This window comes from Convolutriloba macropyga, chromosome 14, assembly GCF_964194025.1.
Source record: "Convolutriloba macropyga chromosome 14, txConMacr16.3, whole genome shotgun sequence".
NCBI lineage: Eukaryota > Metazoa > Xenacoelomorpha > Acoela > Convolutidae > Convolutriloba > Convolutriloba macropyga.
This window is the reverse complement of record NC_134481.1, coordinates 26882008-26898122: the sequence shown is the minus strand read 5'-3', so window position 1 is coordinate 26898122 and position 16115 is coordinate 26882008. Positions and strand designations below refer to the sequence as shown.

Sequence of the window (16115 nt, the reverse complement as noted above, 5' to 3'; positions counted from 1 at the left end):
AGCCCGCCACCACCGGTAGTAGTACCAACAGCAGCCCCCACCACCCCTAGTAGTACCACCAGCAGAACCCCACCACCCCGAGTAGTACCACCAGCAGCCCCCACCACCCCTAGTAGTACCACCAGCAGCCCCACGCCACCCCTAGTAGTACCAACAGCAGCCCCCCCCCACCACCCCTAGTAGTGCAACCAGCAGCCTACCACCACCCCTAGTAGTACCACCAGTAGCCCCCCACCATCCCTAGTAGTACCACCAGCAGCCCCACGCCACCCCTAGTAGTACCACCAGCAGCCCCCCACCACCCCTAGTAGTGCCACCAGCAGCCTACCACCACCCCTATTAGTACCACCAGCAGCCCGCCACCACCGGTAGTAGTACCAACAGCAGCCCCCACCACCCCTAGTAGTACGACCAGCAGACCCCCACCACCCCGAGTAGTACCACCAGCAGCCCCCACCACCCCTAGTAGTACCACCACCAGCCCCACGCCACCCCTAGTAGTACCACCAGCAGCCCCCCACCACCCCTAGTAGTACCACCAGCAGCCTACCACCACCCCTAGTAGTACCACCAGCAGCACCCCACCACCGGTAGTAGTACCAACAGCAGCCCCCACCACCCCTATTACTACCACCCCAGCCCCCACCACCCTTAGTAGTACCACCAGCAGCCCCCCACCACACTTAGTAGTACCACCAGCAGCCCCCCACACCCCTAGTAGTACCACCAGCAGCCCCACGCCACCCCTAGTAGTACCACCAGCAGCCCCCCACCACCCCTAGTAGTACCACCAGCAGCCCCCCACCGCCCCTAGCAGTACCACCAGTAGCCTCCTACCACCACTAGGAGTACCACCAGCAGCCCAGCACCACCCCTATTAGTACCACCCCAGCCCCCACCACCCTTAGTAGTACCACCAGCAGCCCCCACCACACTTAGTAGTACCACCAGTAGCCCCCCACCACCACTAGTTGTACACCAGCAGCCCCCCACCACCCCCTAGTAGTACCACCAGCAGCCCCACGCCACCCCTAGTAGTACCACCAGCAGCCCCCAACCACCCCTAGTAGTGCCACCAGCAGCCTACCACCACCCCTAGTCGTACCACCAGCAGCCCGCCACCACCGGTAGTAGTACCAACAGCAGCCCCCACCACCCCTAGTAGTACCACCAGCAGACCCCCACCACTCCGAGTAGTACCACCAGCAGCCCCCACCACCCCTAGTAGTACCACCAGCAGCCCCACACCACCCCTAGTAGTACCACCAGCAGCCCCCCACCACCCCTAGTAGTACCACCAGCAGCCTACCACCACCCCTAGTAGTACCACCAGCAGCCCCCCACCACCGGTAGTAGTACCACCAGTAGCCCCCCAACACCCCTAGTAGTATCACCAGCAGCCTCCCACCACACCTAATAGTACCACCAGTAGCCCCCAACACCCGTAGTAGTACCACCAGCAGCCCTCCACCACCCCTAGTAGTACCACCAGCAGCCCCCCACCACCCCTTGTAGTACCACCAGCAGCCCCCACCACCCCTAGTTGTACCACCAAAAGCCCCCCACCACCCCTAGTAGTACCACCAGCAGACCCCCACCACCCCTAGTACTACCAACAGCAGACCTCCACCACCCCCTAGTAGTGCCACCAGCAGCCCCCCACCCCTAGTAGTACCACCAGCAGCCCCCCACCACCGGTAGTAGTACCACCAGCAGCCCCCAGCACCCCTAGTAGTACCACCAGCAGCCCCCAGCACCCCCTAGTAGTACCAGCAGCAGCCTACCACCACCCCTAGTAGTACCACCAGCAGCCTACCACCACCCCTATTAGTACCACCAGCAGCCCGCCACCACCGGTAGTAGTACCAACAGCAGCCCCCACCACCCCTAGTAGTACGACCAGCAGACCCCCACCACCCCGAGTAGTACCACCAGCAGCCCCCACCACCCCTAGTAGTACCACCACCAGCCCCACGCCACCCCTAGTAGTACCACCAGCAGCCCCCCACCACCCCTAGTAGTACCAGCAGCAGCCTACCACCACCCCTAGTAGTACCACCAGCAGCCTACCACCACCCCTATTAGTACCACCAGCAGCCCGCCACCACCGGTAGTAGTACCAACAGCAGCCCCCACCACCCCTAGTAGTACGACCAGCAGACCCCCACCACCCCGAGTAGTACCACCAGCAGCCCCCACCACCCCTAGTAGTACCACCACCAGCCCCACGCCACCCCTAGTAGTACCACCAGCAGCCCCCCACCACCCCTAGTAGTACCACCAGCAGCCTACCACCACCCCTAGTAGTACCACCAGCAGCCCCCCACCACCGGTAGTAGTACCAACAGCAGCCCCCACCACCCCTATTACTACCACCCCAGCCCCCCACCGCCCCTAGCAGTACCACCAGTAGCCTCCTACCACCACTAGGAGTACCACCAGCAGCCCAGCACCACCCCTATTAGTACCACCCCAGCCCCCACCACCCTTAGTAGTACCACCAGCAGCCCCCACCACACTTAGTAGTACCACCAGTAGCCCCCCACCACCACTAGTTGTACACCAGCAGCCCCCCACCACCCCCTAGTAGTACCACCAGCAGCCCCACGCCACCCCTAGTAGTACCACCAGCAGCCCCCAACCACCCCTAGTAGTGCCACCAGCAGCCTACCACCACCCCTAGTCGTACCACCAGCAGCCCGCCACCACCGGTAGTAGTACCAACAGCAGCCCCCACCACCCCTAGTAGTACCACCAGCAGACCCCCACCACTCCGAGTAGTACCACCAGCAGCCCCCACCACCCCTAGTAGTACCACCAGCAGCCCCACACCACCCCTAGTAGTACCACCAGCAGCCCCCCACCACCCCTAGTAGTACCACCAGCAGCCTACCACCACCCCTAGTAGTACCACCAGCAGCCCCCCACCACCGGTAGTAGTACCACCAGTAGCCCCCCAACACCCCTAGTAGTATCACCAGCAGCCTCCCACCACACCTAATAGTACCACCAGTAGCCCCCAACACCCGTAGTAGTACCACCAGCAGCCCTCCACCACCCCTAGTAGTACCACCAGCAGCCCCCCACCACCCCTTGTAGTACCACCAGCAGCCCCCACCACCCCTAGTTGTACCACCAAAAGCCCCCCACCACCCCTAGTAGTACCACCAGCAGACCCCCACCACCCCTAGTACTACCAACAGCAGACCTCCACCACCCCCTAGTAGTGCCACCAGCAGCCCCCCACCCCTAGTAGTACCACCAGCAGCCCCCCACCACCGGTAGTAGTACCACCAGCAGCCCCCAGCACCCCCTAGTAGTACCAGCAGCAGCCTACCACCACCCCTAGTAGTACCACCAGCAGCCTACCACCACCCCTATTAGTACCACCAGCAGCCCGCCACCACCGGTAGTAGTACCAACAGCAGCCCCCACCACCCCTAGTAGTACGACCAGCAGACCCCCACCACCCCGAGTAGTACCACCAGCAGCCCCCACCACCCCTAGTAGTACCACCACCAGCCCCACGCCACCCCTAGTAGTACCACCAGCAGCCCCCCACCACCCCTAGTAGTACCACCAGCAGCCTACCACCACCCCTAGTAGTACCACCAGCAGCCCCCCACCACCGGTAGTAGTACCAACAGCAGCCCCCACCACCCCTATTACTACCACCCCAGCCCCCACCACCCTTAGTAGTACCACCAGCAGCACCCCACCACACTTAGTAGTACCACCAGCAGCCCCCCACACCCCTAGTAGTACCACCAGCAGCCCCACGCCACCCCTAGTAGTACCACCAGCAGCCCCCCACCACCCCTAGTAGTACCACCAGCAGCCCCCCACCGCCCCTAGCAGTACCACCAGTAGCCTCCTACCACCACTAGGAGTACCACCAGCAGCCCAGCACCACCCCTATTAGTACCACCCCAGCCCCCACCACCCTTAGTAGTACCACCAGCAGCCCCCACCACACTTAGTAGTACCACCAGTAGCCCCCCACCACCACTAGTTGTACACCAGCAGCCCCCCACCACCCCCTAGTAGTACCACCAGCAGCCCCACGCCACCCCTAGTAGTACCACCAGCAGCCCCCAACCACCCCTAGTAGTGCCACCAGCAGCCTACCACCACCCCTAGTAGTACCACCAGCAGCCCGCCACCACCGGTAGTAGTACCAACAGCAGCCCCCACCACCCCGAGTAGTACCACCAGCAGACCCCCACCACTCCGAGTAGTACCACCAGCAGCCCCCACCACCCCTAGTAGTACCACCAGCAGCCCCACGCCACCCCTAGTAGTACCACCAGCAGCCCCCCACCACCCCTAGTAGTACCACCAGCAGCCTACCACCACCCCTAGTAGTACCACCAGCAGCCCCCCACCACCGGTAGTAGTACCACCAGTAGCCCCCCAACACCCCTAGTAGTATCACCATCAGCCTCCCACCACACCTAATAGTACCACCAGTAGCCCCCAACACCCGTAGTAGTACCACCAGCAGCCCTCCACCACCCCTAGTAGTACCACCAGCAGCCCCCCACCACCCCTTGTAGAACCACCAGCAGCCCCCACCACCCCTAGTTGTACCACCAAAAGCCCCCCACCACCCCTAGTAGTACCACCAGCAGACCCCCACCACCCCTAGTACTACCAACAGCAGACCTCCACCACCCCCTAGTAGTGCCACCAGCAGCCCCCCACCCCTAGTAGTACCACCAGCAGCCCCCCAACACCGGTAGTAGTACCACCAGCAGCCCCCAGCACCCCTAGTAGTACCACCAGCAGCCCCCAGCACCCCCTAGTAGTACCAGCAGCAGCCTACCACCACCCCTAGTAGTACCACCAGCAGCCCGCCACCACCGGTAGTAGTACCAACAGCAGCCCCCACCACCCCTAGTAGTACCACCAGCAGACCCCCACCACCCCGAGTAGTACCACCAGCAGCCCCCACCACCCCTAGTAGTACCACCAGCAGCCCCACGCCACCCCTAGTAGTACCAACAGCAGCCCCCCCACCACCCCTAGAAGTGCCACCAGCAGCCTACCACCACCCCTAGTAGTACCACCAGCAGCCCCACGCCACCCCTAGTAGTACCACCAGCAGCCCCCCACCACCGCTAGTAGTGCCACCAGCAGCCTACCACCACCCCTATTAGTACCACCAGCAGCCCGCCACCACCGGTAGTAGTACCAACAGCAGCCCCCACCACCCCTAGTAGTACCACCAGCAGACCCCCACCACCCCGAGTAGTACCACCAGCAGCCCCCACCACCCCTAGTAGTACCACCACCAGCCCCACGCCACCCCTAGTAGTACCACCAGCAGCCCCCCACCACCCCTAGTAGTACCACCAGCAGACTACCACCACCCCTAGTAGTACCACCAGCAGCCCCCCACCACCGGTAGTAGTACCAACAGCAGCCCCCACCACCCCTATTACTACCACCCCAGCCCCCACCACCCTTAGTAGTACCACCAGCAGCCCCCCACCACACTTAGTAGTACCACCAGCAGCCCCCCACACCCCTAGTAGTACCACCAGCAGCCCCACGCCACCCCTAGTAGTACCACCAGCAGCCCCCACCACCCCTAGTAGTACCACCAGAAGCCTACCACCACCCCTAGTAGTACCACCAGCAGCCCCCCACCACCGGTAGTAGTACCACCAGTAGCCCCCCAACACCCCTAGTAGTACCACCAGCAGCCTCCCACCACAACTAATAGTACCACCAGTAGCCCCCCAACACCCGTAGTAGTACCACCAGCAGCCCCACCACCCTTAGTAGTACCACCAGCAGACCCCCACCACCCCTAGTAGTACCAACAGCTGATCCCCAACACCCCTAGTTGTACACAAGCAGCCCCCCACCACCCCTAGTAGTACCACCAGCAGCCCCCCACCACCCCTAGTAGTACCACCAGCAGCCCCCCACCACCCCTTGTAGTACCACCAGCAGTCCCCCACCACCCCTAGTTGTACCACCAAAAGCCCCCCACCACCCCTAGTAGTACCACCATTAGACCCCCAGCACCCCTAGTACTACCAACAGCAGACCCCCACCACCCCCTAGTAGTGCCACCAGCAGCCCCCCACCCCTAGTAGTACCACCAGCAGCCCCCAGCACCCCTAGTAGTACCACCAGCTGATCCCCAACACCCCTAGTTGTACACAAGCAGCCCCCACCACCCCTAGTAGTACCACCAGCAGCCCCTCACCCCTATTAGGTACCACCAGCAGCCCCCACCACCCCATGTTGTACCACCAGCAGCCCCCACCACCCCTAGTAGTACCACCAGCATACCCCCACCACCCCTAGTAGTACCACCAGATGCCCCCCACCACCCCTAGTTGTACCACCAAAAGCCCCCCACCACCCCTAGTAGTACCACCAGCAGCCCCCAGCACCCCTAGTAGTACCACCAGCAGCCCCCAGCACCCCCTAGTAGTACCAGCAGCAGCCCCACACCACCCCTAGTAGTACCACCAGCTGCCCCCCACCAACCCTATTAGTACCACCAGCAGCCCCCCACCACCCCTAGTAATACCACCAGCAGCCCCCCACCACCCCTAGTAGTACCACTAGCAGCCCCCACCACCCCTAGTAAAACAACTAGCAGCCCCCCACCGCCCCTAGTAGTACTACCAACAGCAGACCCCACCACCCCCTAGTAGTGCCACCAGCAGCCCCCCACCCCTAGTAGTACCACCAGCAGCCCCCAGCACCCCTAGTAGTACCACCAGCTGATCCCCAACACCCCTAGTTGTACACAAGCAGCCCCCCACCACCCCTAGTAGTACCACCAGCAGCCCCTCACCCCTATTAGCAGCCCTCACCACCAGCAGCCCCCACCACTAGTAGTACCAACAGCAGCCCCCCACCACCCCTTGTAGTACCACCAGCAGCCCCCACCACCCCTAGTAGTACCACCAGCAGCCCCCACCGCCCCTTGTAGTACCACCAGCATCCCCCCACAAACCCTAGTAGTACCTCCAGCAGTCCCCACTACCCCTAGTAGTACCACCAGCAGCCCCCACCACCCCTAGTAGTACCACCAGCAGCCCCCCACCCCTTGTTGTACCACCAGCAGCCCCCCACCACCCCTAGTAGTGCCACCAGCAGCCCCCACCACCCCTAGTAGTACCACCAGCAGCCCCCACCACCCCTGCCATTCCCAACTGCTGAACAAAACAGCTGTCATATAATAATTTTATATAATATCACCTGAACCTATTCTATCAATATTCTATACAATCGTGTCCACCGACATGATCAACAAGCGCAAAAAATTTGTTGCGCATAGCCATGTCCACCAACATGATCGTCCCAGAAATAAAGATTTCACTAGCTCGCCATAATTAGCACGATCAAGAAACTTTTTACGTCCAATTATCTGGCTGCATCCTTTTACTTGTGGCATTTAAAGAAAAATCATGCTCAACAATTTACTTTGAAAAGTATTATCAACAAAATTGGAGCAAGGAAAGAAAGCACGTAGAACTGCTGGCCAGGAAAAAGCTCTAAAACATTATTGTCAACATTTGACTATTAAAACTAAAAGAAAAGGTTTTCAAGCTTTGGCAACAACGTTTTAGAGCAATTTCAGCCTACCAATATTTTGCAAACTCCTTTAGAACAGATAGAACAAGCATAGACATGTGGCGGTATCCTTCGCCTTGCCGATTAAAATGATAACGAACACAATTGTGAAAGTCCATGTTTTTTACCAGTCGAGGACTTTTGTATTTTCTTCCAAGTTTCTTATAGTAGAACAAGTTATTGCTTTCAACTGTACGTCAGAGAAGGTCCTTTCTTTTAAAGTGTCCGCAGAAACAAACTGCCTCCTTAAACTGTCTATAGTTTTCACATATGTTTTGTGCTGATTGCTCTCTAACGTCATTGTCTCCCACCATCACAAACACATGGGAGAACGTGGCCGCTTTCCTTACTAAGCTCTTTAAGTCACAACTCCATCTGCCGCCGACTGCAACGTATTGCGGCCTAATACAAAACCAACTTAACGCAAAACTAAGTGACAATCAAACCTAAAAGGTTGCCAGTTGATTTTTACCTGTAACTTTGCACTAGGATATCAGATTCCAGCTCACTCAATGAGTCACGTAGGTTTGAATCGCCAATAACCAGGAACCTCATCTTAAACACAAGTAATTATTTCTCCAATTAGCTATCAAACTTTTCTATTGCTGCTTCTCTGAAGCAGATAGCTCATGCCCACCGACATGAAACAGAAGTTAAGGAATCTGAAATTAAACAGAAAAAATGTTACGTCTGCTAATATGGAGATTTTACGCAATGAAACCACGACGGAAACAGTAAAGCTGAACTAAAACGGATGAGTTTTATTGAAAACCCATAATTACTGACATTTTAAAATAATAACTATAGTGCGCACATTGATTACGCAAAGCAATCACTATAATAATTATTATTACAATTCTTTACTATTATTAATTTTTACTATTTTGTTTTCAGGTAGCTATTTTTATAATAAATATTTTTATTTTGATTGTTATTGCTTTTACTATTCGCTATTACCATTTCTATTATTAACATTATTTGTTATTATTATTATTTTTATTATTATATTATTTTTCTTATTAATACTATTAACATTTATATTATTTTTGTTGTTTTTATGTTTAAGTATTATTGGCATAAGTACAAATAATGAAAACATGAAATTTTTGTTAACACGAAAACTAAAGTAATTGTTGTTCCAACTAAACAGTGATTTTGGCTAACGGGTTTCTAGTAAGTAGTTATTTTAATTGCTTTTTTTCACTCGAATAAATTCAAAGTGAAAATAGAGTAAAGGAAACAGTATAATGTTATCTGGTTTTAAAAATATCACATTTCATTACGATTGAAGTCGTTAAGAATGCTCAAAGTTAGAGCAGAGTTTAACCATGATCAGTACGTTCCCTGAGGAAGTTTTCTTGATTTCGCCTTCACTATAGCAAAATACCTTCTTCAATTGGCTAACTGGAATTAAATCTTCATTAGAAATTCTACAGACTTTAAAAAAAAGCCTTTTGCCAAGCCTATGTCTTCTACTTTTGAGTGAATCCGAATATTTGCATGAATTCCGCAGTCAGATTTGGAACCACAGAAGACGATGAAGTCTTGTATTTCCCCAAAAGCTTCCAGACCATCGTAAGAAAAATTTACGAAACAATTGCCCAATTTAGAGCTGCCGTAGGCTGTAGAATCAAAATAAACGCTGTCTTTAGAACAACGATTGTATATTGTAGCGTTTGGATAATCAATCCGAGCTGCTCTAATTGCCTCTGTTTCCAAACGATTATCACCAAAAACCACTTTCATGGAAGCTTCGTTTCTCTGCATGTGATTGAAAAATGTTTTTAACTTTTCGTTGTGTATTTGCAAGTTGGCAAGTTGCTGACGTTTCAATAATCTGCGACAAATAACTTCGCATTCAGAGTTGGCACCACTGAAAAGATTGCCAAGTGACCTGTTGACTGCCTCAAAACTCATGTCCGAGTAACAAAAAAGAGGCCAAAATCTTCTCGTCTGATCAGCAAAATGCCGTAGAGAATGTACATTGATTGTCTCAATTTTTTCAGCGCCGTGAATTCTAACTATCTCCGCGAAGAAGGCATTGAAAAATCTTTCAGCCGCACAAATATATGTTTCAAAACTGGATTCGAAAAGAAGCCTAACACCAAAAACAAGCTTTAATAGATGGTCGTAAAGTTGTTCCGGTAAACGATTAAGAAAAATTAGGGGGCTTATGTAAAAGAGATAAGTGAAAAATTCCTTCGCTTTAAATTGACTTATAGCATCGATTGGCCTTATTTTTCGTGAATAGGAAATCACTTCACGAGGACAGGCTAACTGTGAGATAACTGTTTTGATTACAGTTTTATCGACACTGGAAACATTTTTGTAACACAGTTTTAGGACCTCCGGAAAAACCCCAATGAGAACACAATGCATATAATCAATGGGTGCTGCTAATGGTAGACCATCAATCAATGAGGCCAAAGCACCCTTTCCCTTAACTCCGACAACGTTTGGCACTTTCTGAGAAACTTCGTTTTCAGCTCCATTGATACAAAAGTTGTTAAGAACAGGTTCGCGTATTCTTCCTTTCTGTGCAAATGGGTAGTACGAATGACTTTTTCCAATAGTTTTGCTTTCTGCTGTACAATAGTGGCACCCAAGGGAACCGTTGAACTTATACATGTTCAGGATATTTGACTTTGCACCTAGGTCTGCTAACAAAATGTGTACTTTAAAGGTTAAGCTCAACGCAAGGTTTTCATCAACATGGAGTTCTATAGGTGACAGAAGTTCTGCCAGCAATTGAGGTACTATTATGGACCAGTCAAGCACACCCGATCCAACGAATAGAGCGGCAAGAACAATGTTCTTTCGAGACATTCTTAGAATGAGGGGTAGATCAGTTACCTGCACCCAAACAGGCCAAATGGCCTTCTTGAAAGTTGACTTTTTGATGTGAACTCCATCCGTAAAAATGCTAAGGTTGAAAACTAATGACTGATTTTCCTTAACTACAACAGGGGGTGCAACAAAGAAATTAAGATCAAAATTTGGATTCTGGTTTCTAAACTTGGCATAATTAAAAATTTGGTTTAATTGACGTTTTATAACGTCAAGAAGCTGCCAGCGATATTTCAAAATACACAAAGAATGGGTAGGAGTTTTTGTCAAAGAGCGAACATTTCCTGCAAAATCTCGCTTAATGTGTTGAACATAGGCAACACCTGATGGAAAGGCATTATCAGAAGGTAGTATTGCTTTTATGAGAGAATGCAGAGAAGTGGAGCCCTCTTCTGACAAAGTAACACGTGAGCAGAATAACTCTGTAAGTGCCACCGCATCATGCATGCTGAGATCGCTTCCCTCATATAATTTTACGTTGTCAGTGGTGCTGATTTTTTCCTGACAAATCGCAACGTTGTCCTGAAGGTCAGCAAAAGATGACAATGAAAAAGCAGGATCAATGTTGCCAGGCTTTGGCGAAGAAACACGCATCATAGCTGGTGGAAGTTTCATTCATCACAAGTATTTAATTTGCAAACTCTTCAATTTCAAAGTTTTCACCTGCATGAAACTCTTCGCTTTCGTTAGAGCTGTGATCGCAATCACCAGAGTCGAGGTCAGAATCAAAAATTGTCGTTTGGAAAAAATTAGTATTTTTGCTTTTGACAGCCGCTGGTGTAGACTGCTCAAAAAACAAATCAATTGGATTTTGGCTGAGAATTTCGACTTCCTCCAACAACTCTCTTTTTTAGCCTTTGGTCTGTTAGCTGAAGCTGTTGGAGACGATACTTCTCCCTTAACGTCGTCAATTGCTTCTAACACAATATCGTTGATTTCTTCTCCTAGATCTTCAATTAAAATCCAAGTCATATCCAGTTATTCTGCACCCCCCCCCCCCAAGTAATATCCCAGATCTCGGATCTTACTGCAATAGTAAATTATATCATTGAACAGTGGTTCAACCAATTTTAGCTGGTTCGCCAAAGTCACTTTAGTTGTTAACATTGAAGGTCTCGTCAACTCCGACATTACTACATTACTACATTACTACATATCCAGGATCTTACTGCCATAGTAAAAGAGTGCTGAAAGATTGGATTCCAGTTGTATATTGTCGGCTCAGATTTGTTGTTTTCGTCGAAGCTAAAACTAAGACATTGCTACAAAAATCCATTACAATCTGAAATAAAAACCATAAAAATCTGCAATATCTGTCCAAATTTGTCAGGTTCCAGGCCAGGCACTCGGCGTGTATTTACGGGTTTTTGCGTGTATTTTTTGGTTTTGGCGGGGTTTTTTTTACTAATCTCAATACATTTCTTGCAACGTTTTAAGATTATAAGGCATCATCATGCTCAAAACGAGCATCGCCCAAAATTTCAAAATTTTTTTCGAAATTTACACAATTTATCATGATTTTGCTATGAACATCATGGGAATCAAAACCAAGCATACTCAGTCTATTTTCAGAAAAAAAAGTATTTATGGGAGTTACACTGCACATCATGAGTAGCAAGATACTCTTAGGATGCACTGATACAGTACTGGGCCGACGATATACAATTGGAATACAATGTTTCAGCACTGTTTTACTATGGCACTAGGGTCCGGGTATGTAGATATGCAACACCTACCGGAAACACCAAACTACCGTTGCAATAGGCACTCCACCTTCGAAAAACATGTGCAATTTCGCCAAAAAATTTTAAGGAATATTGAATTCTTAAGATGTATAAGTTTGAAAAACAAAGATGATCTGAAAAAGTCGATAAATATGTTAATAAAGATAGGCACTCAACTCCCTCCCCAGGCCTCATTAATATGAATGTTCCATCCTACCAAACAATTTTTACAATTAACATACCCAATTTAAAGTCATTATTACCCAATTCAGACATACCATGGCAAATAAACATTAAACGCATCAAAAAACATCCATCCAACATTTAACACCATCCACTATAAATTTGCATATACTTAAAACAGAGTCATATAAGCACCTAAATCACAATAACAAGTAATGCCAATTAGGCTAAGCCAACAGCACAGAGCCGTAAAAAATAGTAAGCAGCAGCTTGCTTAAACAACACTCCCGAAAACAGTCCTAGAAAATGAAAGAATTTTCATAACGGAGAAAGATAAATGGGGCATTTCTAGTCGCATTTCCTCTTGAATTTCCTCTTTGAACACAGAAATGTTTTCTGAAAAATTTCCCGAAAATTATGAACAAAAAAATTGATAAATTTATTGTCGATTGGATTAACGCCGAAATACTCAACAATACAATTGAAGCAGAAAAAGAAGTTGCTAAACTTCTTAACGATATTTCAAAAGTTTCTGACAGGACTTGATGAAGATGACAATAACCATAAAACGAAAGGAACCCCACTTGCAGTTGCCGCAGTCGCAGCCAGAATTGGACTTTTCCAACCCGAGTTAGCGATGGCCATTGCTGATTGCGGCGAACTTCATGAAATTTTAGATGTGGTCAATGAACCTCAGAAAGCATCAAACGTCTTGGTACTAGTCTTAAATAATCTCAGATAAAGTAGTCGAAGTAAAAACCCAAATAGAAGAAAAGTTTTTTCTTGCAGCCCATGAACTTGTAAGATATTACAAAAGCACGGAAAAAAACCAATGAGAACTGGCAATAAGTCGAAGAGTAGTTTTCGATCGTTGAAAAGAGCCTGTTGGAACTGTAAACGGATGTTTATTTTAATATTTTTCAACAGCAACTAAAGTTCAACTGTGACACAGCAGCCGCATTTTTGTTAAAACCCTATTCTGATATTAAAAATTATCGCGGTGTGTTAATGCCCAGAATTAACTTCTCCATTAATTTGTGTAAAGTGCCCTGTTATTGTTGATTCTGAATCACTTTGTAATGTTATAAGGTTTTGAAAGTCACGTAAAAAGGGAAATGAGTTGTAACTTTTGATGTCATGTAAGGAAACCATACAGTAAACCAAATAATTGAAACTTGAAATAATGGGAACAAAAGAGACATGATACGACAAAGAAGGAATGGTAGGCAACATCGTGATCATATTGGCGCTTCGATGATTTCACCAACAAACGAAGCAAGGTTACCTCCAGGAGACGACACAACAAGGAAGTGGTCCTTCAGCAATGTGTAGAAGGAGATTATGTCACTGAATGCTACACCTGACGGCAACACGTCAATTTGTTTGGTCAACGTCAATTATGTGACTAAAAAACATTGAAAATAACAGTCGGGAAGTAGTCAAATGGTTTGCTAATATTCAAGGTCGGGAGGAAGCATCATTTTGAGTGTTGAAAGTGTTTAAGCCGTTCACGCTGAACTATAAAATAAGCTTCGGGGCCAATTTTAAGTTGATATTGGGTTAAAAAACGCATTGACAGATAGCCAATTCGAATATTGGGTTGAGGAACTATATACCCAAATTGAAGAACTATATGCCAAATTGAAGGCCATATGCCAAATTGAAGACAAATTGCCAAAACAAAATTTTCGAGAAAAAGCAAGAATACAAAAACAAAGTCTTATTGGTGACATTATTTTGTAGTTGTTGTCTTTAAAAAAAATAGTAATTTTTGAATTAGCCGGGTCCTTTGAAGTTTCTCAGTGACTACAATACCAGGACAAGCATGATGTATGTTTTGGAACCAGCCATGCACCGCAAACCCCAGCTCCAGTAGGCGCCTCATACTGACTTCATTGACACTTGGACTTTTCAGTGCTCCAACTAAAGAGCGCCAAAGCACTCCATCACCCCAGCTGCCATCGCCAGCTCCAGTAGGCGCCTCCTACTGACTTCATTGACATTTGGACATGTCAGTACCTCAACAGCCGTGCGCCAACGCACTCCACCTCCCCAGCTGCCATCGCCAGCTCCAGTAGGTACCACCTACCATACTCTTTGACACTTAGACGAGTCAAAGCTCCACCAGCCGTGCGCCACTGCACTCCCACAACATAGCTGCCCTCACCAGCTCCAGTTGCTACCACCAACGATACTCCTTGACGCTTAGGCATGTGATAGCTCCACCAGCCGTGCGCCAAAGCGCTCCCACAACACAGCAGCCCTCGCCAGCTCCATAAGGTACACTTATGATACTCCCTGACACTTAGACGTGTCATAGCCCAACAGCCGATAGCAAACCCACTCCCACACACCACAGCTGTCCTCGCCAGCTCCCACAGGTATCACCTACGATACTCCTTGACACTTAGACCTGTCATAGCCCTGCCAGTCGTGCGCCAACGCACTCCCACACCACAGCTGCCCTCGCCAGCTGCAGTAGGTACTTCCTACCATACGCCTCGACACTTAGACGCGTTATAGCTCCACCAGCCTTGCGCCAACGCACACCCGCACCACAGCTGCCCTCGCCAACTCCAGTAGGTACCACTTACGATACTCCTTGACGCTTAGGCGTGAGATAGCTGCACCAGCCGTGCGCCAACACACTCCCTCACCACAGCTGCCCTCGCCCTCTCCATTAGTTACCACCTACGATACTCCTTGACACTTAGACGTGTCATAGCCCCACCAGTCGTGCGTCAACGCACTCCCACACCACAGCTGTCCTCATAAGCTTCAGTAGGTACTTCCTACCATACGTCTTGACACTTAGTCGTGTCATAGCTCCACCAGCCGTGCGCCAACGCACTCCCACAACACAGCTGTCCTCATTAGCTTCAGTAGGTACTTCATACCATACGTCTTGACACTTAGTCGTGTCATAGCTCCACCAGGCGTGCACCAACGCAATCCCACAACACAGCTGTCCTCATTAGCTTCAGTAGGTACTTCCTACCATACGTCTTGACACTTAGTCGTGTCATAGCTCCACCAGCTGTGCGCCAACGCACTCCCACAACACAGCTGTCCTCATTAGCTTCAGTAGGTACTTCCTACCATACGTCTTGACACTTAGGCATGTCATAGCTCCACCAGCCATGCGCAAACGCACTCTCAAACCACAGCTGTCATCGCCAGTTCCAACAGGTACCACCTACGATACTCCTTGACACTTAGACGTGTCATAGCCCCACAAGTCGTGCGCCAACGCACTGCCACACCACAGCTGCCCCACCAGCTTCAGTAGGTACTTCCTACCATAATCCTCGACACTTAAACGTGTCATAGCTCCACCAGCCGTGCGCAAAAGCACTCCCACACCACAGCGGTCCTCATTAGCTTCAGTAGGTACTTCCTACCAAACGTCTTGACACTTAGTCGTGTCATAGCTCCACCAGCCGTGCGCCAACGCACTCCCACAACACAGCTGTCATCGCAAGTTCCAACAGGTACCACATACGATACTCCTTGACACTTAGACGTGTCATAGCCACACAAGTCGTGCGCCAACGCACTCCCACACCACAGCTGCCTCCACCAGCTTCAGTAGGTACTTCCTAACACACACTCCTCGACACTTAAACGTGTCAGAGCTCCGCCAGCCGTGCGCAAAAGCACTCCCACACCACAGCTGTCCTCATTAGCTTCAGTAGGTACTTCCTACCATACGTCTTGACACTTAGTCGTGTCATAGCTCCACCAGCCGTGCGCCAAAGC

The 16115-nt window shown here is 50.2% G+C and overlaps 1 protein-coding gene across 1 annotated transcript in view; it reads left to right on the top strand.

Moving 5' to 3' along the window:
- The window catches only part of LOC142352891 (uncharacterized), a 179222-nt gene extending 166124 nt beyond the window's left edge, over positions 1 to 13098 (top strand). Inside the window, exon 7 of the mRNA XM_075405046.1 lies at positions 12896 to 13098. Within this exon, the coding sequence (XP_075261161.1) occupies positions 12896 to 13098 (203 nt within the window). The remainder of the gene's footprint in view (positions 1 to 12895) is intronic.
- Positions 13099 to 16115: the final 3017 nt, after the last annotated feature.